Genomic DNA, 24891 nt, shown 5'->3' on the forward strand with positions numbered 1-24891 from the left:
GCCATACTTCCTGACATACAGTATGTGGAATGTGACTTTTAGATTAATTTGACTCATTCGTATCTGCATGCACAACAATATTAACATCCTTATTTTTTTTTGGTAAAGCAATACTCTTTAGTTCTTCTGCTGTGAACCAAGAAAGCTAAGGTTTGACTTGTTTGTTAATGTGTGTGAGAGCGAGAGACAGAGAGGACTTGTAGTTTCTGTTGCACATACACACCAACATCAAAGCAGAGATTGGTTTCAGGAAATGTTTTATTATCTGTTCTCTTCCAAAGCTGCTAATCACAACTCCTCTCTTTCATCTTTGCATCCCCCCTTTCCACCCTTCCAATTTCTTTCTCTCTATCCCCCACTCTCTGCCACACTCTAACCCTCCACCCTGTGCGCAGAGGCATCTGAGCGTTGGAAAAGTCAGATGGAAAAGACGAAACATTTGGAAAGAAATAGCAAGAGCAGATCTGAGTCCCCCTGTAGATTCCACCTTAGGAGCAATAAGATGATTCTCCTGGAGAATCCCTGTCACAATTCCAACATTTAAAGATGTTATTGTTATAAAGAAATATTGGAAATACAACCTGCAGGTGGCGAGACAGCATGGAGCTCGACAAAACAGCAAGCAGCGGGAAAACCTTGTCCCAATCATTCCCAAATCATTCCACAACAAAGGACAAGGGCCTCGGAATTGCCATAATCCCGTATTTTACTGCTGAGCTGAGATGGGCTCTGCTGTTGTGTGTGTGTGTGTGTGTGTGTGTGTGTGTGCACGCGTTTGCAGTGTGACATTCTTAGACTTAGGCTATAGGGTCAAGCCTACATGTTTTCCTTTGATCTGGCAATTCTCTCAATTTGATTATGTACATTTTGTGTTTGAAAAAAGGCTTTGCAACTTCATCTAAAAAGCTTTGTAACTTTGCAACAGTTTTTGAAAAACAATTCATATTTATTTACTCTATTTCACATTGCAGGTACATGATGAGAGAACCAGAGAGCATCGGAGAGACACTTTTGAGAAAGGTAGGCTGATCAAGGGACAAAGAATGAGAGAAAGGAGAAGAGCGGGATATCTTGCTTTAAATCTTTCCCTCACCTGTCTCTTTCTCCTCTTCTCCCTCCTTTCCTTCCTCCGTCCCTCTCTCTTCCCCTCTTTGTCTGATCCCTCCCTCTCCACCTGCTCTTCTCCCTCTCTGGCTCACTCTCCCTCCTTGCCTCCACCCTTCACTCCGCCCCTCCCCACAGCCATTGGTCAAGCATCCACCAATCACAGCCGAAGCAGGGCCTGAGGGACTGCATATGCAAACTGCTGCTTAATATTCATGAGCTGCTATCGGGGCTTTAAGTCGTTGATTAGGACAGCGGCACAGCTTTCCGTCCCAACTGCCTGGCTGGCTGGCTGTGTGTATACCTATAGCCCCCTCTCCCTGGCTCTCACATACACACACGGCGCACACACAGACACGCTCCCTCACAGCTACACACACGCAGTGCCGATCAGTGCAGGCAGCGCAGAGCCTGGTAATTGTATTGCTCCCTCCAAGCGGAAGGAAGGACCAAGAGAGAGGAAGACCGGAGAAAGAAGAGGAGGAGAGATATAAAAACTTTGCTTTTTTGAATTTTCTTTTTTTCCTGGAGGAGGTTCACTTGACAATGACCAGACATCGCCGATGGAGTCGGTAGGACATCCGTTATCCGAGTGTTTTTTAATGCACTCTGAACAAGAGTAGGTAAATTTTACCTTTTGATCTTATCCTTTCAGTCTTCATTCAACTTGTCATTGTCATTGTCGTTCATTGTGTGTGAGTGCTTGTGTGTGCTGGTATGCAGCGGAGGTGGCCGGCACCATGTCAAGGTTGTTTCTGCTGTCAAGTAGCACGCGTTCACTCTGTGTGTGTGTTTGAGTGTGTGTGTGTGTGTGTGTGTGTGTGTGTGTGTGTGTGGCTGCAGTATCCGGACAGCAGCTCTTACTCAGTGGCTAGGAGAGCGGAATTTCTGTCCTTCCATCTGAGAGCGAGACACACTCACACACACCTGAATGCCCACACAGTCATTAGTAAAATAGAGACACAGTTTCTCCTTCACTTTTTTCTGTTCAAAGACATTCTTTCACTTTGACTCAAATTGTTCTCGGGACAAAACAGAAACTCAGTCAGAGTATGTCTTCCTTTGTTTATGCTTGAGCACGCATGTTTTTTTATGTGTGTGTCCAGTCAGAGAATCAGAGAGGTAACAGGGCATTAAGGTTACGGGAATAACGGGAGAGAAGGGAGGAGAAGGGCCCATAAGAGAGGAGGGAGGAGGAAAGGGGGAGAGCTGCACTCTTAAATGCCAGAGGAGGTAGAATTTCAGACGGGCAGCTCAGCGTGTGGCCCCGCACAGGAATTAGAGACAGTCACACACACACACACACACACACACACACTGACACAAACAAGCGAGTGCCGCTGAGCTGCTCCTTTAGCCAACGCTTTGCTCTTTTAAGTGAATGTTGAAGACGCTGCTCAAAATGCAGATTAACTGATTGGCAGAACAGACAGCAATGTGTGTGTTGGGTGAGTGCCGTGCAATCTGCAATTTATAAAAATGCACACAAGGACAAATAATTTAAAGCAAAGACATAGCAATAAACACACACTTTTCCCCTGTTTCAAACTTTACAAGGTAACACATGGATTGGGAGTGATGAGTGTTATTCTCTAGGTGGACTGCACTCTCTTTGCATGGGTGAATTCACTGATGGCACTGACGCTGTCACATTTGCATTGCTTTCAAATAAATGCCAGGATTTAGGTGTAAATATGTATAGAAATAAAAAAAACATGTATAAGAAGAATTTGTCTAAAGTTGACCTGACATGATAATGAATAAATAAAGATTAGCCTTATAACAGCCTCAGTGCTTTCACGGTAGAAAATCGGAGGTGGAGAATTGAAAGGTAAAAGTCAAAGCAGAAACGGTTTTCTGATGTGTTTCCTGAACATGACATTATTGACATTTAAAAGAAAACTGACATTATATGTGGCTCATGTTTGTGTGTGAGTGTGTCCTTTACATAAAGAGACCATCTCACCTACACAGTAACAGGAATAAAGAGGAATATTTCAAAAAAGAACAGCTGGCGTAATATTACAGCTTCAGATTGTCTTTGATCAATGTAAGAAACGTTTTGTTGGTGGTTTGTTTAAATTATAATTGGGTTTTAAGCAAATAGCAAAGATTTACAAACGCCTTAAAATGTTTTCCTTGAGCACAAATGTATATTTATTGAAACATCAATATTATAAAAACCTTAAGAGGTTTTTAAACGTGAAATATTTCAAATAGCAATAAAACAAAATTAAATCTGGCTTTTGGTGAGTTTGAGGTTTTGATCTGAACAAAATCTCTTTAGAGCAATCTTTAATATTGAGCAAGCCAATTTCCTTTGTAAATCAAATGACTTGAAGACGACCAAAGTCTGATTTCAGAAAAGGACGCAAAGACACCCTCACACTGTGTCTGAGCAGAGTCTGGCCACTGCTCCTTCCACTGAAAAACAGTGAGGTGTATTTTAGGACCCAATAGCAAATGAAATGAAAAAGATTGAACAATGTTTTTTTTATTGTTAATAAGAAAAGTGATTTCCTCTGTCCAGGATATGGATCTTTTGAAGAAGTGTAAAGTGTAAGAGCTGTGTTTAGAAATGAAGCACAAATGTGTTGACGGAAAACCTCTTTGAGGTCAGACGGTTATCAGTGGAATATTCATCTTTACTTGTGTTTCTGCAAGTACACATAATATGCCACCGCTCTCTAATATTTTAGACATCCTTTAGTCCAATTTTGCATCTGTCTGCCTGTCCGCTCCTTCATCCATTCATTCATCCATTCATCCATCCACCGTTCTCTTTTCCTCTGCTCAGGCATCCCCTCCTTTGCTCTCAGGCACTGCTCTTCTGCACTAATTAAAATATTAGGGATAATGATCATACCGATAATAATAATAATAACAACAAGTACCGCTTAAGCTGTTAACATAATTGCATTCCCCTCATGCCACCATATACATACCATTTGCATATGATTAAGATATATTTCCTGCAGTGACTTTAGTGAATTTGGGGGTTTTTGTCAGTGGGTGTGAAGGAGACGGGTGCTTCAGCGTCCGTGCTGATCGTTCAGTCAAAGGTTTGCAGTGTGAGAGTCGAAGAGAAACACAGGGCAGCATATCTGAATTCAGCTACGGTTATTATCAATCGTAACTAACCGTAGCTACAATTAATAATTCTATTTAATTACATGCAAGTGTTATTGAGATAAAATATTTGGGATTGTTAGTAAAAATTGAAATTTCTGTTAATCAAAAGAAGTCTGAATGGATAACAGTTGAGTGCAGGTTTTTTCAGAAGAATAATTCAAATTCATCAAAGTCAATTAATACATGCAAGAAAACTGAACAAAATGATTTAGTTCTTTTGATATTTTTATTGTGTATTAAACAGGTTTAGTGATTAAATGTGTGCAAACAATTGCGCTCCATTTCCACCCTGCAAGTATTAGACTCCTTGTGTCAAGAGAGCAATAAAAGCAATTCAACAGTCACATTTCATTGTTGCATTTTAGTTTTTAGAGCAACATCATTAACGTAATGATCTGAGTATGATTTGTTTAATTTAGATTTTAAAAAATCTAATTCTTGAAACTTGTGGGCCGACCGTTCTTACACTCTGTGCGCTCAAGTATCACGAAGGGCTATCCAACCCAAGCCTAAATAGTGCAGCTTTGTAAAAATGTTGTAGTCTTTCAAAATAGGTAAAGATCACCTTGCTGTTGTTAGGAACTGTTTATTTCAAACGTATAAAATGAATACCAAGGAAAAGAAAATGTTGCTTGTTTTTCAAAGAAAATTAAGAAGATGCATCATATCCTTCTCTTTTTTTTTGTCAGTCTCTCGTGCACACATTTTTCTCAGGCCATGAGGGAGAGAAAGCAGTAGAGAGGGAGGGGGGGGGTCGAAAGAGGGAGAGGTAAAGCTGACTGGAGGGAGGGAAGGGGGGGACCAAAGAGAGATTGCGTAAATTAAAATCCTTTTAATCTCCTTATAAAATCATTTACTTAATTCATCTGTCAAAGCATGTCAATATGTGCCGCACTGATTTGTTGGCTGTGTGTGTGTGTGTGTGTGTGTGTGTGTGTGTGTGTGTGTGTGTGTGTGTGTGTGTGTGTGTGTGTGTGTGTGTGTGTGTGTGTGTGTGTGTGTGTGTGTGTGTGCGTATACACATTTGCATCTGTTTGTAGTCATGCATGGGTTGCCTGCCTGTCCACATTTTGTGCGCGTGTGTGTGACCCATTGGTGGCCTGTGTGAGGAGATGTTGTACTTCTTTTTGCGTGTCTGTTTGCCTGTCCGTCTGCATTCGTAGTCAGTAAGTTTATGCATAGTCAAATATGCACAAAAACACACAAAAACACACACACACAGACACTCATGCATACGGCAGCTTCTCTCCAGTGAAGGGTCCGGGCATTCCAGTGGTAATTCAGTCCGTAAAGAGAGAGAGAGATGCAATGAGAGAGACAGACCAAGCGAGAGGTGGGAAGGAAAGGAGGGAGGGGGGGGTTGCTTTTGTCTGACACCAGCACTTAGGGGTCCGCTGGACACACATGCACGCATGAGCGCACACATACATGCGCGCAGACACACACCCTCACACGTTTCTTCTTTTCTTTGTACATTTTAGCCTAAAGTAACCAAATTGTGGCAAAAATGCAATTACACATTCATATGCAGATGTTGTAGATACACAATCACACACTTTGGTCCAGCCTTGATGATGTGAATTTCTGTGATTTATTCTCAGTCCATCAGTTCTCTGCTTGTGTGAGTATGTCATGGGTCAGTGCTGGCCTTTATGTGTTGAAAGAGCAGTAAGAGAGACTGTACCAGCTGTGACACACACACACACACACACGCACACACACACACACACACACACACACACACACACACACACACTCACTGCAATTAGCCATTACACCACACCGGCAGTGAAGCTTAACGTGTGTGTGTGTGTGCGTGCGTGCGTGTGTGTGTGATTGAATGCCAAAGCGCTGATTGAAAGGAGAGAGAGAGTGATATATAGCGAGAGTCAACGCCGCTCATCTCTTCCCATCTCTTATCCTTTCCCGCTCTCCACGCCGCTCATCCGGTCATTCCTTGTGCTCCGTCATCCATACATCAAAATGTGCATTCATTTATTATTACTTTAACACAATCTATCAAATCATTTATTTTCTGACTAAGAATTACTCTTCCTACTGCGGCATACTGACTTTTCTATATCGTTAAAGCTTAAAGAGATTCAGAAAAAAGGGAGTCTTCACACCTTGCAGATTTCCACTTTAAGTGTCAAAGAATGTGGAAATGCCCCTCTTTTTAGAAATGTAACCGGTACTTTTACCTCTTTATCTGTTTGATTTGAGTGAATATTGTGTCTTGATTTATTTATTATTTAGCCTAGTAACTATTGCTGTTGGGGCATTATTATTTTTTGGTACCAAATTAGCTGTCCACAAGGTAAATGAATGCGCTGCGCTTAAGAACAGGAGAGCGGTGTGTGTGTGTGTGTGTGTGTGTGTGTGTGTGTGTGTGTGTGTGTGTGTGTGTGTGTGTGTGTGTGTGTGTGTGTGTGTGTGTGTGTGTGTGTGTGTGTGTGTGTGTGTGTGTGTGTGTGTGTGTGAGCCCATAGTGTCGTGCTCAGGGCCTCTAATGCTGCCTCTCACTCCTAATGGGAGGAGACAGCGGAGACTGGGCCACAATAGAACAGATTTAGACGGAGAGGTGCTGTGTGCGTAGGAGTGTGTGTGCATGAGTTAAAGAGGATCGAGAGAATGATGCAGGTTCAAACGCCTTGTCTGTCTTTTGCACTTTTTTTCTGGTTTGCTGTTTCTCTCTCTTCCTGTGTGTCCGTGGGGAGAGCCCTATAGATTGTCTGGTTGCATAGTCCCCCCCTCTTCATGGCCGGGCCTTGTATAGTATGATTAAATTGTCATTGTTTCGACAGTTTGTAAGGGCGGTTCAAAAACACAAAAGGGGAAAAATACAGTAGAAAGGGACATGGAGAGATACTAACAGAGAGAGAAATGAATGACCATGCCGCCTTCCGACTGACAGTGAAATATTCCTCCTCTCATCCTCCCATCATGCTTCATGTGTGTGCCTGATGGGGAGGGAATGACAGGCCAGCCCACCAGCCCACCTCTCTCTTTAGTTTTTTATGTCTGCATCTCTGCTTTTTCCCTTTCTGTGTTGCTGTGCACTCCGTTGGTGTAATTTACCAACTTTTTCAAGGCACCCGACAAGTAAACGCCACAAACAAACAAATACAGCAAACACAGTTAAAGATTGTAAATACATGTATTGTTCATTCAGATATCCTTGCACCTAACAAAAGTGTATATAGTATGAATTCAAACATTTTGATAAATACAATATTAGTTTCAGCATAGGGGTTGGGGGGGGGGGGGGGGTTGTGATAAAGTACAAAGCGGACATTTGTAAAAAGGGATTTAAAATTTGCTCAATGACTGATCATTTTCCCCAAACTTTTATAAATATATTTTCTACACAAGTTCAGCATAAGATAGAAATATAATTAAATGCATGTTATTGAAATGAGAATCAAAGCCCAAACAGCCATTTTTTAAAAGACTGGTTATCAAATGAACTTTCCTCTATTTCTCTGTCGTTATTCTAAAGAGGTTTGTTTTTTATACAATTAAAACCTCCCCTAGTGCAATGAAAATGCTATGCGTATAATGAGCCCACTTGTTTAAAATGTATGATGATGAGAAGTGTATATATATGAAATGTATCGTGGCGTTCCGTTTCCGTCGTGTATTTGAGGTAAAGGAAAGGTCTTAAAAACGTACACACTGCCCGAGTGTGTGTGACTGTTTCTTTGCGTTTCAAGTTGTCCCAGCAATTTGTGTCATTCACATGTTCACACACAAGTTGTGCTCATTTCCTATTTTTTTATGGTAGTTAATTTCGGTGAAATTATTATAATAAGCTTTAGATTTTCCAAAATATCGATGTGGTTTCAAATAGCGACACGTTAGGCCTTTATTAAAAAGCAAATTTATATGAACATATCTGACTGAATTAAACATTTCAGTTATTTTTAGAAGTGCTGAAATGGCCACAGCTTATTTTTTTCAACCTTTTCAGGTGTGTCGTGGCACTTCTCGTCCTCAGTAGGTGCGTTCCTCTACGCAGCTGAAACGCACTTTTCTTGACCTCCGCAGATAATTCATTTCCTCTTTATCCCCTTCTTCTCTAACCACTCAAGCCCCCCACACACACACACACACTCCTCCTCTCCATGCCCACATGCCCCTCCCTCATGGAGCTGTCACCTTTCTGCACCCGCTCAGTCCCTATTAAGGCCGACAGCCCATCTGCCGCCTGCCCCGCTAACAGCTCCCGTCGCTAACGCTAAAGCGCACACATATCCACATCCACTCAGACATACAAAGGGCTGCAGCGCCAAACCCCACTTGCCCTGATGAATGTGCACACACAGGCTGGGAAACAGACTCACACACATGTGTATATTAGTATGTTTATGCACCCAACATTTGGGATTATTACTTCAATATCTACCGACACACACGCATGCACGCACACACACCATCATAATTTGGTCAGGCTTTCCATGATACTTGATGTTTTAAAAATGTCATTATTTTATCACACATGCAGATATTAAATCTATATTTTTTAACAACTACTAACTAGAGGGGTAATTAGGTATGGCAGTTGCAGCCTTGTGTGTGTGTATGTGTGCGCATGTATGTGTGTTGTGGCATTTTCTTCCTTCAGGGATAGGTGCGTTTTGCATTAGCTAGAATGGCAACTGTCTCATCAATCACTGCATCACCATGTCTCACACACACACACACACACACACACACACACACACACACACACACACACACACACACACACACACACACACACACACACACACACACACACACACACACACTGTGCCATGGTCATTCTGTTCACAGATGGGCCAGCAACACATGAGCGAGTCACTGAGCATCAGAAAGACACCCGTGATCTCCCTACTTTTACACAATTACAGACCCACACACACTCATCCCCATTGTGTGTGTGTGTGTGTGTGTGTGTGTGTGCTGGTGCTGCTTACATGTAGTGACAGGAGCGTGAAATAGGTCAGGTAGAATCACATAGGTTAATACTCTTCCCCTTTATTCTCTCCTTTTACTTTGTTCGCATATATAAATATTTATGACCTGAGCTATTTATGTTGTTGATGTGTAAGTACCCACATGGTTACGACTCCTTCAAATCGTAAAATTTCACTTTTTTTCTCTTGTAAGATTTCCTTGCAGTTAATAGAAAACAAACAGCCGTTAAAGCCTTAATAAAAAGAGTGTCTGCTCGTTTTAAGATGCCTTTTAGCTTAAATGTAATCTTCTTGAATGAATAAAATATCAGATTACCAGAAGGTATAATGTAATAAAGCTGAATCTCCCTTTCTAACCCCAAACTGGTTTAGTGTGGGGTAAAAGCAAGTGGCAGCCTTGAGGGGATTCCGGCAAATTCCAAAAGCATAGTGATAATTCAAAAAATATTGTAATAGTGATTTACCTCAGAATTTGGTAAACTAAGTAACTTCCTCCTCCAATGTTTTCTAAATTAGCCCGTGGAAGGACACACATTTGATCAGCTTTAATGCAAGTGGAAAGGCAGGGATTCAAACTTCCAAAATCACGTATCAGTGGTACTGGGTGTACCTTGCTCCGATCTGAACCCAGGACACCCCCCCCCCCCCCAATAAAAAAAGCAGTATTAAGTGTTGCCTGTCTATATAGCATTGTGACACCGCAACCAAAGCCAATAAGTGTCTGAAGCAGCAGCAGCAGCAGCAGATATCGATTCCTCCTATTCACCAGAGTGGAACTAAAACCTACATATTACACACCCTGGCCCTCCACCTCTCACTGAGCCAACTCAACTCTGAGGACGGAGGGTGGGGGGGGGGGGGCTGTCAGACGAGTGATTGGTCTGTCTACCTGTCTGCCTACGTGGCCCTCACCTAAACAGCAACCCACACCAGGACAACATCACACACACTTTGGAACACACAAATGTCTGTGCGGTGTGTGTTTGTGGGGTAAACATGTGTCTATCAGTTTGTGACACATACCAACATCCTGCTCTGTTTACCGATACACAACGTCTGAGGCAACACACACACAGGAAAGTGGTAATGACAGGAAAAATCAAGCAAAACCGAAGCAACAACATAAAGAATAAGACACTTAATAAATATGTTTTTTATGTATTGCTTGAAGAGCTTTTGACTTGATGTGAATGAATTACTTTAAATAACACATTCTTTAATTTATACATTTTAAATAAATAGATCATTTCTCCCGTCTTTAGCCACAGTTTTTAGGATAGCCCACTATTATTTTTGGCAAATCTGTTATTTAAAAATATATAGAAATGCTCAAAATGCAAAGCACAGGATTGCCTCAATCGTCACACCCGTCTTCTCTTCCGCATTATTTTAGAAGGATTACTTTAATGCCAGTTGAGTTCTGACATCTGTTCCCCATTCTGAATTGGTTTCAGTATTTTCTATATTTGGTCTGAAAGAAAGTTTTCTTCTCAACAGCCCCTTCCATCCCCTGTAAGTTTTGTTAAAACGTAGGCCACCCAGCTAATTGTATTGTAAACCCTGCCGGTTCTCCTCCTCTTTGACGTCAGCTATAGTGCACTATGTTATTTAATTATTATATTTTTGGCGTTGGATTATTTTGATTCTGTTGCCTGCGGTGACCTTATCAACCCGGCGACAGCTCCTCCCCTGACAACAGTGCTGGGCTTGATTGATGGATATCAGTCCCTCCTTCGGTGCTTTTACTTTTATATTCCCTCAGTCTGAAAGCCTTTTTGCAAGGCTAAAACTGGTAAAACTCCTCTGACGTTACACACAGCCGGGGTGTGTTTCAATTAGCAGCGTGACGCATCCGCCCCATCTGCGCGCGGATGGGTGTATTAGACAGAAATTTGTTAACACATTGCTGGACAAAAGTCTTCTGCACAGGTTTAAAGTCACAGCCTCTCTGCATCCGTCTGTCTGTCTGACAGCTGTCTGTCTGTCCGCCCGTCGTCACTCTCAGCATGTCGGCCTGTGTGTCTGTTTTTCTACATGTCTTCTGACCTGTCTCTCGCTGCTGGTGCTCAATATTTTCAAACTTGTTTACACTGATCGAGTCTTCTGCAACTGTTTGTTATATCTGGGGCTTACGGACAAACCAAAACTACGCTGAATGTGTGTGCGTTTTTTAAAACGTAAGATATTCTCCAATTAATTTACTTCACACTCTATTCATTTTATTATTTCCTTTTTGTTTTTTATTATGTTTGTATCCCTAATTAGTTCATGTGTTTCATCCTAATATTTAGATTTGAATTACTTTTTTTCAGGCTACTTCTAACATATTCAGTGTCTTTTATTTGAGTTGAATATTTTGATGTCTCTGCTGCTCTTCATCAACTTCAGTTTTATTCCAATGGCTGCATTTTCACCGTTTCTTCTCCCATTTTGTCCCCATTTGCAGAATGAACTTATCGAAGGGGCCATTGGTGAACAGCAGCAGTGACGATAACTCCAAGTCAAACTATAGTAAATGCGGCGCTGGCGCCTGGAGAATGCACCAAACCTACGATCCACTGGAGGCCAACCACATGAGAGACGCACATGCCCTCTACAACCCCAGGTAAGAACCAATGACGAGCAAAGTAAAATCACAAAGAGAGAAAGAGCAAAAACGTAAAAGAAAAGGAATCTATGAATCTTTTAGGTTCAGTTTTACACAAAAGCCACACTTGACCTCTATAAACCTCAGATGAAAGAGAAAGAAAAGGCAAGCACTTTGAGACTTCAAAAGCCAGTGTTTTTAGTGGTCCGTCCGTCTGTGTGTGTGTGGTGTGTGTGTGTGTGTGTGTGTGTGTGTGTGTTTGTGTGTATGTTAAAGCGCTGAGGAGATTATTCTTCGATTTACAAAAACGTTTCTTGTCTGTTTTTCTCATTTTTCTTTGATTTCTTACTTACCTCAGATATTTCTACTATTTATTATTCCATGTAATAAGGCTATTAAAATGTATTTGACATTATATGCTGCATTCACAATTCTATCAGATCCGTATTTCAAATAAGCTGCTCTGCTTTTGTGTCACAGTTTCTTTCTTTCAGACAGGTTAAGCATCTGTATTTTATCTGAATTGTTGTAGTTGAGAATGAGTCCCAAGAGTGTTACATTTAAAATTATTTTCAAACCCTGTTTTTAATATTTGATACACATTTTGTTACGATGCTCTTAAAATTACAAAACATGCCAAACATGCCTCTTAAGTGTGTGTGTGTTCATATGTGTGTGTGAGCTGTGATTCCAGTTATTCCCAACGCGCTCCACTCAATGTCCACAGGCAAATATTTTATTTTGAAAGAAAGCACTAATGCTGGCAGGTAGTTTCTTTACCTGTCTTTGCTTTGTTTTATTTTCACAGTATATTTATATAAATATAAATGACATATATGAATCTCAAGAAAGCAGCATTACTTCTGGCTCAAGGACACTTCAGTAGTGCAAATGCGCCGCAGCACAGGCTTTAAATTATATCATTCGGTTGAAGGACAGTCACTATTACCATTATAGTAATCCCCCATGCCATCTGCATGTGCAGTAAAGCATGAAACGCTTTACCAAAGTGAGAATTTACTTTAAAGTTATCCAGTGAAAACCAGTTCTAGGTCTGTGTTGTTGCAGGCAGGTGAAACTCAGGGATCCCATCGTCCATTTTTAGGACATAAACGGTAAATATGCTGCTTGTTTCATGTTTAAACACAGCAAATGTGTGACGCATGGAGCGCAGATAAACTTCCTCTCTCTTAGTATTCATCCTCCTTCTCCGAGACTTCCTCTCTCTGTCTTTTAATCATTCTAACTTTCTCTGGATACGAGACAGAGCCACATGCCCAGATTGCAAAACTGTAATTGTAAGTATTTGTTTTGTACATAATGAGCATAATGCAGGTTTATCGCACATATGCTTATATTCTTTTATATATTTTTTCACCAGAGGTTGTTATGACCAAGCACTGCCAATGATTTTACATTCTATTTTGAAAAGCCATCGCAGGAAAAAGTGTTTAGACTTAACTTTCCAAAAAATGTGATGTGTTGGTCAAGTATTTGATGTGTTTAGACAGTCGCTCTTTTGATCAAATGTTTGTTTGTAACAAAACAACATTAGGCTGCATGATCTCGCTATTTGGCCTGATTACCATAATGTACATTACTATCATGAATAATGTTGTTATTGTTTTATTATTGCAGCCGATTATTGATTTATGCATTGTTAGGCTTTTGCACAGACCGATAATTGTGTGATCTTGTGTGTGTGTGTGTGTGTGTGTGTGTGTGTGTGTGTGTGTTTGTGTGGGAGCGTGCACTGTAGACTGGGAAGTCTTAGGCCAATAGGCTTTTAGGGTTAGTCTGGGTCAAGCCAATTAGGGGTCTGGCAAGCCATTCTCACGCAGACTCTCAGCCAATCACCAAGAGGCATGTTGCTATAGCACAATGAGAGTGTGTGTGAGTGTGTGTCTTTTGGCAAATATTGAAGTCTGGTGATGAGAAGGGTAAAGGTTTGCCAGAAGCTAAGGAGTCACGCCATGGCTAGAATTCAAACACTACGTTTTCCCACACAGATAGAAACACCCTAGACTCTGCTTTTGGACTGCATTGGTTCAATGAAAAATCAAAAGGTAAAAATGAAAGGTAGAAATTAAAGACAAAATAACTGAAGATGATATTGTAATGGGGATTAAATTGCCAAAACTATGTCAGGTCTCTGATGTGACACAAAAACATTCCACAATTGGCAGATTTTACTAACCACTAGAAGGGCATTCAGAGAGTCCAGACCTCTAGCAATGCCAAATCCCTTATCGGCCAGAGTTCACAGACGTGAAAAATAATTGTCCTTTCCATTCTTTATTGAAATCTGCTTCAAAATGTAATGGGTACTGCCCAAATCCAGCCAACAATAATTTCCTTTTTTACACCTGTCCTTTCCTGCGTGACAAAATATATGAATACATTTAAATAAGGGCCAGTTCTTTAAAAACAACCAAATAGGATATATACAATAACGAGGTTAATACATCACCACACATTTAAATACACACATCTATTCTTTCATATAACAAACAGTATAAGCTTATTTGTACGCTCAGTCACAAACAGCCACACACACACGCACACACACACACACACACACACACACACACACACACACACACACACACACACACACACACACACACACATGCCGTATAAGATCACATGAACATTCCCTCCAGGATATCTGACCTCCAACTGTGTTGATGGGATTTGGTCCCACAATTGATATAAACACTCTAACACAGACAAACACAAACACACTTTGATGCGTCTTTGGAAAACCAAATCCAATTACAATTCTTTTAGAGCAGTATTTATATATCTGGTCAATATTTTAAGATATTTCTGAATACATTTACATTAATACATTATATACTTACATTATTAGGATTAGTATTATCAGGATGTTATATTGTGACCACTGAGAATGGCCTCCTCTGATACAATGCATCAAAACTTCAAAGACGTTCGTATAAGAAAGTCTTCCATATGCTTTACTTTCTTTAGAGCTTTTGCTAAGTTCAAACTTTTGGGATTTTTGGAAGAAATACCTAATTTGTTTGTCGAAATCTGCTGTTTTCATTGGACAGCAACAATATTATTCCTCTTTTATTTAGGCCATCAAACCATGGGAATGTGATTAATGTCAGGCAGCCAGGCTGCGCTTGACTACACACACACACACACACACACACACACACACACACACACACACATTGCTGTAAACTGAGCCCAATGTAATCATAATGATAAAGCAGATTGCCTTAACACACAGATGGGCCTCCCAACAGCTCTGTGTGTGTGTGTGTGTGTGTGTGTGTGTGTGTGTGTGTGTGTGTGTGTGTGTGTGTGTGTGTGTGTGTGTGTGTGTGTGTGTGTGTGTGTGTGTGTGTGTGTGTGTGTGTGTAAGTGTGTAAGTGTGGACAACGCTGATTGGATTGCAGATTTATAGAAGAGGATTACTGCAGGGGCAGAGAGAGAGAGCAAAAGAGAGAGAGAGGGTTTCAGACACTCACCTCTCATTAACTTCCACCCTCTTCACCTAAACTCGCCATGGATAAATATACACACATACACACACACACACACACACACACACACACACACACACACACACACAGAAACATGCGTGTACAAGATACTGTGTCGAGGCAGCACCATATTTTGCCTTTGTCAAATTGTTTCGAATAAATTCATTGTACTATGAAAATGCTGAAAGAGCATTTCATTTCTTGTCATCTGCAATTATACATTTTTCAGGAGAGCAACATGTAAAACAAAGTGAAAGCGAAACCAATTCTGTGAGTGGATATGTCAATGGATTAAACAACCTATTTGGGAGAACAACCAAATATATCAAAACCAAAAATTTCACACACTAATAAGATTCATACAGTCAGTCATTGTCGCAAGTTTTGTAACGGTGCCAACTTGAAGCATCAATCAAGGAATAAGGAAAATAAAATATAAGAATATGATGCTAAAAGTCTAAATACAAACAATTAAGTTTAAAAAATGTTGATAAAGATTAAGAAATACAAAATGCTAGACAATCAAAGACATCATGTAAAATAGGCAGAAAAAAGCAGGTACGCGAGAAAGAGACAGACAGAGCAGAGACGGTGGGCACTCCAGCAAACCTGATTATGACTGGATGTGAATTAGATTCCCTAACAGATGGTCCAGGAGCGAGGCTGTAAGGTGCATCAGCCAGCAGCGAGGGGAGGGAGAGGGGGAGGAAAGAGGACAGGAGGGAAGAGAGGAAAGATCAGGCGGGGAGGCAGAGGGGATGGGTGTCAACAGCAGCTGGTGACAAAACAGGTCAATCTGGGTAAAAACTTACCTTTCAAATTATTATGAAAAAAAATGTGGGTAATTCAGGACTTCCTTTAGCATTTTAGTACATAATCCGAGGCATTCACTTTCTACTTTGGACTCAATTACCTTTCTCGCAATGTCATGAGGTAAAAGTAATAAACCAGCTGGATCTCTACCAATCACTACATTTTAGTATTTATCAGTCATTCACAGACTGATGTTTTATTTATAGAATATTGGTTGCTGAATTGAAAAGTAAGCCGTGAACTCAGCCTGGTTAGGACAGATTTTTTCATTTTATACAGATGCTGTGCATTATTGTACATACTCCAGCTCTGCTTCGCTCTCTCTCCTTGTGATGGATAGGTGTAAATCATCGCAATCCTGTAGTGACAGCCCAATTTCCCCAAATCTGATCTGCTTAAAGAATGCAGCTTTGACGCTCTACTCGCTTATGTCTCCTCTCCTTTCCTCTCCTCTCTCCACCGTTTCTTTTTCTCAGAATACCTCCATTCCCCCCTCGTTCTCTCAGATGGAGCACCACTTTTCTTCACACACTGTCTGACTCTCCTCTCTTTTGTAGCATTGCGCTCTCTGTTCCGATTCCCTCCTTCTCTCTTTCCCCCGTCCTCCCCTCCCTTCCCTCTGCCTCCGTCCCATGTCACATTTGAAAGCCCTGTCATATTTACTAGAGTGAAAATCCTCTTTCACCATCTGCTTAATAAAATGTGTTTTTAATCCCATGGGGGATATTTTGTTTTTTTAAACACTTTTTTTTATTATACTTCTGTGCAATTTCATTTGATACGGCACCTTGCCCAGGTCTCTATCTGTCTGAGTATGAGAGAGGGTGTAGGAGCTGTGAGCCTCACTGTACACGGATGGTCAGATGTGTACGTGTGCATGTGGAAGTGTGTGTGTGTGTGTATCTGTGAATGCGTGTCAGCCACAATGGCAAATGTCGGTAAGTGTTTGGAAGGACCGTTGCACCCCTAATGCTTAGCGATAACACTGCTAATCCACACACACGCACGCACACACACACACGCATGCACACACACACGCACGCACGCACACACACACACACACACATAGAAAGGGTGACGAACAGTGACCTTGATCAATGACCTTTCTTTTATAAAGGAACCAGCCTGCATTGTATGCCCCTTATACGACTGCACAAACATTTACTGCCAATATCCCATGAACATACAGTATGATAGAGTTCAGACACATCTAATTTAGTTTTCATACCAAATTGATTATAATATATCATTTGTTCATAACATTATTTTATTTTTAAAACAGAAATCACGTTGGCATCATGCAGTATATTTTATAAAAGGTTTACCTAACAAGACGATGCATTCAATTATGTAATTATTTTTTCCAGTAAAAGGCTTGAGGTCACATGGTTAGCATTTAGTCTGCTCAGTCCCAAGATAGACCTTAATTAGCATCCAATTTGCAGCCTTTCATGTATTTAATTATTAACTCAATAAATACCACGATAAAATGACCGGGTCTGGTGTTGACTGTCCTCTTGATGTGAGCTTCCTGGATGGAGTTGAGCTGTTTCGAAGGTTTGAAGCACTGTTCTTACAGTAGACAACCACCCTTACAAATAAAATGACACACAGCAGATAAAGGAGACGGAGAGAGGGGCAAAGAGAGGGAGACAAAGAGAGAGGTAGGGAGAGAGAGAGACATGGTGACAAAGATAGTGCCTGGCAGCAACACACTTATCAGCTACTGCTCCGCAAGAAAATGACCTAAATCATCAAGATTCCCATCTGACACACACACACACACACACACACACACACACACACACACACAGGGTTAGCGGTGCACTGCCTTCACGTTTTTCCCCTGATCAACCTCTTCATATCTTTCCACTTAAATAACTACACTATCGCAGTCAGAATCTCAAATCTAAATCACCCTTCCAGGGAAGACTTTAAAAGGGAAAGGAATTCCCCTAAACATTTGAAACATATAATCACCTTTTATGAGAAGAGGGAAGAGAAAAAAGATTAAACAGTTTCAACAACAGCACTTTGTGATTATTGAAGACGTATGAAATGTATTGATATCACCAGGAATACCATAATATTCCTCAATAGTTTGCGGTCTGCAGTTGCAGTGGAGAGCACATAATTCTTAATCAATCGTGTTTGGCCGAGCCTGCCCTGTGTGCGCTGTCTCCCACTGTTTATCCATTCGCATCAAGAAAATGTGTGTGTATGAGTGTGTGTGTAAACTTCATACACCCCAGGATGCATTATAACAGCTTTAGCCCCACTAGTGAGCCTGCGTAAGTCATACCCAATGCATTTCACACCAGCCTATGTGTTTGTGGGGAGTTGGGTGTGTGTAGGTCTGTGTTTGTAACAATAAAATTCATACCTAGAAGGAGTCTTAACACACTCAAGAATATAGACACACACAGACTAACATTTTGTCTCCTCTGCTGGTCTTTACAGCCCGACAGCCCATTGGGCAGAATGTGTTTTAGCCATTATCACATTGATTGTATGTAATCAGGGGTTTATTCTGCAGCCAATGAAGTGAATTACAGGTTTCCTGCCCGACTAACACTGTAACAATTGATCTGCTCCCTGGTGTGTGTGTGTGTGTGTGTGTGTGTGTGTGTGTGTGTGTGTGTGTGTGTGTGTGTGTGTGTGTGTGTGTGTGTGTGCGTGTGCGTGTGCGTGTGTGTGACAATGTGTGGATGCACGAGAAAAACAGAGAGGCAAAAAAAAGAGTGTGTTTGTGTGTGAGAAGTAGAAATGACTAAAGAGAGAGAGAGATTGAGACCCGAAGAGAGCAAGGAAGAGAGGGCGAGGGGGAGCTCTCTGTAGGAGGGAGAGTGGTTTGGATTGACTGTCGCTGCGTGAGTTTTTATTTTTTATTTTATTCATTTTCCCCCCGAAAACAACTATAATCATTGACACGCTGTGAGTCTATGGAGCTAAACTCGAACACAGCAACACACAGATTGTTTTCAATCTCTATTTCTCTGCCTTTGAACTGTGCGCACACTTTACTCAATCCCAGATTCAATTACCACTTATCCTTTAAATGGCACACAGAATGACACGCACACAAGATTTACTTTATATCCAATGTTAAGTAGGTTTGTTTGGATGCAATACTTTAGGAAACACAAAGTAAAAAAAGTGATTATTCTTTAACAACAGCTGTGGCCTACTCGTTTTAAAGCCTTGTATGTTTTTGTGTGCACACTCACCAGTGCATGTATCGAACTAACAAGCCAACAAGCAGTTCAACAACCCTCCAAGATAGTAGCGGTTAAAAAGGAAGTAGCATAGAGGGAGAAATAGAGCAAAGAAAGAAAAATAAACAGGAGTGTGAGGGCTGAAAAAGCAATTCAGTCTATTGATGAAATCGTTCTATTCATTTGACTATGGAAATGCAAATGCATTTTTTGCTCCTATTCCCCTTCTTACCCCATTCTTTAATTCAATGTATTTTATTTTCTGTCTTCCATCCCTCCTTCACTTTCCTTGCCGCCCAAAGCACCACCGGTATCATCTAGATAGAATTGTGTAAGGTTTTCTCCGTCCTTTTTTTTCTTCTTTTTGCTTATTGGACTGTGTATTCTTATCAGCGTCGAGAGCACAATGCTTGGTGTGATAGAAAGGTATTAGCCAACCCATGGTAGCTACATTGTCAGCACTTCTTCCTTCGTCTCTATACCACTTCTCTTACCCCTCTGTTTCCCTCCTCTCTCCTCTTACTATTATTTTCAGTAGATTTGTATTGTCTTTTCCATGGAAATGTGGTTTTTAAAATATTGTTAGCGCAGTGAGATGCTTCATTCCTCTACTCCTACATTCACAGAAGTTTGTCAGGGTCTAGTCAAATGAATGTATTAGTAGTAATGTATTCCTTAATAACATTTTTAAGCTCAAAATGTTTGCTCATTATTTTCAATTCTCTTCTTGTAAATGGAAAGAAGAGTCCAGCAGGGAGAGCAAAGAACGATTATGATAAAACCGAGTGATTTCTAAATTGCTGAATGGAAAAATGAAAGGTGAATGTCAATATGAACCAAGAGTGTCTGTTGTAAACCTCTCTTCTGCTCACAGCTACTTACACTGCATCTCCTCTATAACCCGGGGCGGGACAAAAAACAGTTAGGAGTTGTTTGAGGATCAGTTTGTGTTTATGGCTGCCATCTAGCGAGGCAGTCGTACAGAGATTGTATATAATAAAAGGGTGCAAGTGCACAGAAAGTAAAGGAGCACACAGCGAGCAGCGCAGAGACACAGAGTGCGGCCGAGAGTAGTTGCTCTAATACGATGATTGTATGTTTGTCCCTGCCAGTTGTCAGGGCGCTGCATCAGCCCACCACTCTAATGACGGCTTGTCATACCAAATGGCCCACCTTCCTTCAAAACACACAGGAAAAAAAGATTGTCCTTCTTCCTTTCTTTCTTTTTTTTAGACATCTTTCCACTCATTCTGTTGCTTTCTCTCCACGCTTTCATGAGTCACCATGCCTTGAAAAGGTGAGAAAAAAAAAAAAAGGAATAGGAAAGAAGAGAACGAGAAAATGACAGGGATCGAGCTGGAAATGGAGACAGGGGAAGGCGGTAATCTTTCTGGGTGTGTGTTCTGCCTCAGTAAGGGACAGGTAAATAGGCCTGCTGAATATTTGATGTCTGCAGGAACTAAACAGCCACTTTTGTCCCCTTGCTCGGGCTGTGTGAAACAGTGTCATACCTAGTTTTGTCACAAACACTGTTTTGTGTGGTCAATTATATCATAGGCGCTTATCCAAAAATGGCAATGGGCTTGACCTAAAGTTATTTATTTAAAAGAGCTTTAAATAAAACAGTAAAGTGTCCCTCAGTAAGATTGAATTTAAGCTGAATCTACAGTGGTTTTATACATATATAACAAAAAATACATGTATGTATGTTGGTATAGTCTTGCAAAACATGTATAAATGAAATACTTTCTTCCGTTTTTTTATGATCGTATTACAATAAGGTGCTCTTGTTCTGAAGTGGATGAAAATGTACAGAATGGAAGGAAATTCAAAACCCTTCTTTTGTAACAGAATTAAACAAATGAGCTAATTCTCAAATCTTATTACCACTCTTCTTTGTGTTTTACTGAAATCATTTCATAACACACGGCTCGCGTCGTTGATCTTCTTGTGAAAATACAAAAAAGGAAGAGAAACACACTCGAGTCTTTCCCTCTTTATATAAACCTCTTTAAACACCTCAAAACATAAAGAATTGATAAAAAATGAGAGCCACCCCCTTCCTCCTCTCCACACTCATCTGAAGAGCAGACAGGCACAATAAGACTGCTCTTTCAGCACTGAGCCGTCGTTACATAGCGCCATAATTATACTGATAACATACATACATAAATGCATTCAACCTCTCGCTCGGCACAGCGCACTGGCTGTGATTTCTTAATCTTCTTTCCTCTTCTCCGCTGCACGCATGTCTTCTTTTTTATTCTTTTTATTCCTCCCCCTTCGACTGCCATTATTTTTCATTTATAAGCGGAGAGAGGGAGACGGAGCTAAGAGGAGGAATGGAAAGGGAGAAGGAAAGAGAGATAGATGAGAATTTGAGAGAGAGAAAGAGGAAAAAAGCGCCTGAGATCTTTTGGCACTTAAACTCTTTCACTTAATGGTACTCAGAGGGATTGACGGTCGAAGGGAGGGGGCACAAAAGAGCATAAAGAGTGAAAAAGGAGAGATTAAATCATCACCATCACATCATCTACTTAAATGGCTCTACTCTCTTTTTCTGTCACCGCTGTATTTTCTCTCCCTATGCTAGAACATGGGCAACATAGTGCAATTTGTCATCATCCTATCAGTATTTCCCACATTTACCTGTAATTCTCTTTTTCTTATTCTAGCCCCTAATATGTGTTTCTCTCTTTTATCAACGATCTCAATCCTTTTTACCTCCTTTGCTCTTTCAGGATTTGTGCCCGAATCTTTCTTACCGTCGCCCCTTAATTCCAAACTGAAAGCCTACCTTAGCATCAGATAAACAGATTTAAAGACATTTGTGAATACCACAAAGCCAAGATTAATGGAGTCACCAAATTAGAGGAACTTGCAGGGAGAAGAGGGGAGGGGAGAAGTGGTGGTAGGAATAAAATATATGATGAAAAGGTGCGGAAAGGCCAAAGTATTGTTCATTATAAATGTCATGTCATTTTATGAAAGGAAAAATTGACTCTAAAGGAAAGCACTGACTTTCTGGGAAACAGTATTCACACATTGTAGGTTTGGCTGGAGAAAGAGGAAAGCTCTGTCCCATCCTGCTGCACATCAAACACATTGAAGCACATTAAAAACCAAACCGGTCTGAGACTGCTGTCAGTCATTTAGCTATCATCATTCAGTGCAGCCGACCCGTCTTTCTCACTTTGTCTTGCTCTGTCTGTCTGTCCGCTTTGGCCGTCTCTCTCTCTGCCTACCTGTTTTCCCTGTCTATATCCATTCCCCGTTCCCCCACCCTTCCCCTCTCCCGAGCGCCTGTCCATTCTCCACCGAGGCGCTGTCTGTGTTTTATGAGTCCCTGTAGAGCAGGGATCTTTTACAGGCCGACTGGACTTTAGAAGCCCCTCGTTTAGCAGCATCCTGCCTTAATTAAAAACCTCTTTTGTGCTTTCTGCCTTTAACAATGAAAGGGAGAGAAGGGAGGGAGGGCAGGGTTAGAGGGAAAGAGAGTGGTAATGTGAAGAGAAAAAGAGAGTGGGCAAGGATAGAGGAAGAGAGAGAGAGATGGCGTTGAATAGGAAGTGATAGGGAGACAGGCAGATAGATACTAAGGTAGACAAAGGGAGGGATGGAGAGATACGGACATAGAGAAGATAGCTGTTAATTACAACTGCCATTAACAAGACACCAGTCAGCCTCCTTAGGGAGAAGGGAAGGAGAGAGAGGGAGGGAAAAAGGAAGGGATGCAGAGTAGAGGAAGGCAGCAGGGAAGAATAGGAGATGAGGTGAGGAATACAGTAATACATCGGCACTGATTAGCAGAGATTTGTGTCTCTTTTTTTAAACAGCTTTCTGTTACAGCTTACAGTAACTTCTTCAACAGATTGTTTGAGTGTGTGCTGGAATATGACTGTGTACTGTATAAGTCTGTGTGTATGTGCGTGTATTAGCATCATGTATGTGTGAGGCTGTCTTTGGGATGATTGAGCAGCAGAGAGGCTGCTTACTGATTACCTTCATGTAGAACAAGCTGCTATTGACTGGAAAGTGACGGATGACCGTCGTCCCCCGAGCATGTGTATGTGTTTGTGGGAATGTGTGGTAATAAAGGTGCTTCGCTGCTACTCTATTTTACACATGGTTTCCCTAATGAACAAGAATCTATTTCGTTTTATGTAGCTCTCTTACTGTTTATTTTGTTGTCCCTTGTTTCTCCCTCTACAAAGCTTGACTCTTTCTTATAAGGAAAGAATAAGAAATGTGATGGATGGATTATGTTTGAACATGTATGTGTGCCATTTATACAACTTGGCCCGGCTCAGTGAAAGAATAGAAATCCATCATTGGAAGTGACAGTGAAGAAATACAACAACATTAGAACAAATGATTGCTATAATTGGACTTTCAAACATTGCCTTTACTGTATCTATTTTTCTTCTCCTCTAGCTGTGCCTTTGCGCTCAGCCTTCCTTTTGTTGGTTTTCACTCTTTATAAGTATCCATCATTCTTCTGACATTTTACACGTGACATTCTCTTGTAATACTTTCATATTCTTCTTTTTCTTCTTCTTTGTACACCTGTCTCTCTCCCTCAGGCTTCTCTGCAGAATGTCCAGTAAGGAGCGCCACCTTGAGTCCAACTGTCCGTCCTCTTATATAAAGACTGAGCCGTCTAGTCCTGCCTCCCTGACTGACAGCCTAAACCATCACTCCCCTGGTGGCTCCAGCGACGCCTCAGGTTCCTATTCATCCACAATGAACGGCCACCCCAACGGCTTAGACTCCCCGAGCCTTTACGGCTCCAACGCAGGGTCCCTGGGTCCCGCTGGCGGCCCCGGATCAAAACGCTATGAGGACTGTTCGTCAACAATTGGGGAAGACTCACAGATTAAGTGCGAGTACATGTTGAATTCCATGCCCAAGAGGCTGTGTCTGGTCTGCGGGGACATTGCGTCAGGCTACCACTATGGAGTGGCATCCTGTGAGGCCTGCAAGGCCTTCTTCAAACGCACCATCCAAGGTTGGCTTCTATTTCGACTTTCTGTGTTTAATCATTTCTATGTTTGTCCATCTACGTTGGTTACAAATAACGTTAGTCAGAATTTAAAGGTGAAGAAAGATTTTCAGATGAAAGTCAATGGGCTCCTTAAAAAGACTCAACCCTTTTAGAGAAGTTTTCCACGCAAAGCACCTAAAACATAATCTACGATGAAATGAAATGCACAGGGTCACAACATGCACTATATAACACACATACCTGAGCCATTTTGCTAGATCCAGGACATATGATAAAAGCCCCAGGCCAGATGTGAACCCAGATTTTTATTTGGTTCATGTTTCTGCTAAGTAAGCCACCACAGTCTATTTTTCTCTCACCTTCACCATTTTCTTTTTCTTTCTGACACGCATAGCACCCACACTCACCTATAAGCATCCAATCAGGTTCATGCATACACACCAACTCCCAGACACGCCTCCCTTTCACCGTCAACTTTGACCTGTTCTTCATCAACAGCAAAGAGTAATTTCCAGGTTGTGTTTGCATTCCCAGATCTAGCTGCTTATTACAGTGTTAGCTA

General features: G+C 41.2%; 1 protein-coding gene across 2 annotated transcripts in view; it reads left to right on the plus strand.

Annotated features, from left to right (window-relative positions):
* The window catches only part of esrrga (estrogen-related receptor gamma a), a 149171-nt gene that overhangs the window by 77930 nt on the left and 46350 nt on the right, over positions 1-24891 (plus strand). Inside the window, exons 4-7 of one of the 2 annotated variants that reach the window (XM_063882110.1) lie at positions 972-1020; positions 1243-1723; positions 11641-11799; positions 23908-24332. In XM_063882110.1, the coding sequence (XP_063738180.1) occupies positions 1668-1723; positions 11641-11799; positions 23908-24332 (640 nt within the window). In that variant the 5' untranslated portion in view covers positions 972-1020; positions 1243-1667. Of the gene's footprint in view, positions 1-971; positions 1021-1242; positions 1724-11640; positions 11800-13055; positions 13080-23907; positions 24333-24891 lie in introns of those variants that run through there. The other variant, XM_063882111.1, reaches the window with a different exon arrangement.

This window comes from Eleginops maclovinus, chromosome 4 (genome assembly GCF_036324505.1).
Source record: "Eleginops maclovinus isolate JMC-PN-2008 ecotype Puerto Natales chromosome 4, JC_Emac_rtc_rv5, whole genome shotgun sequence".
NCBI classification, from domain to species: domain Eukaryota; kingdom Metazoa; phylum Chordata; class Actinopteri; order Perciformes; family Eleginopidae; genus Eleginops; species Eleginops maclovinus.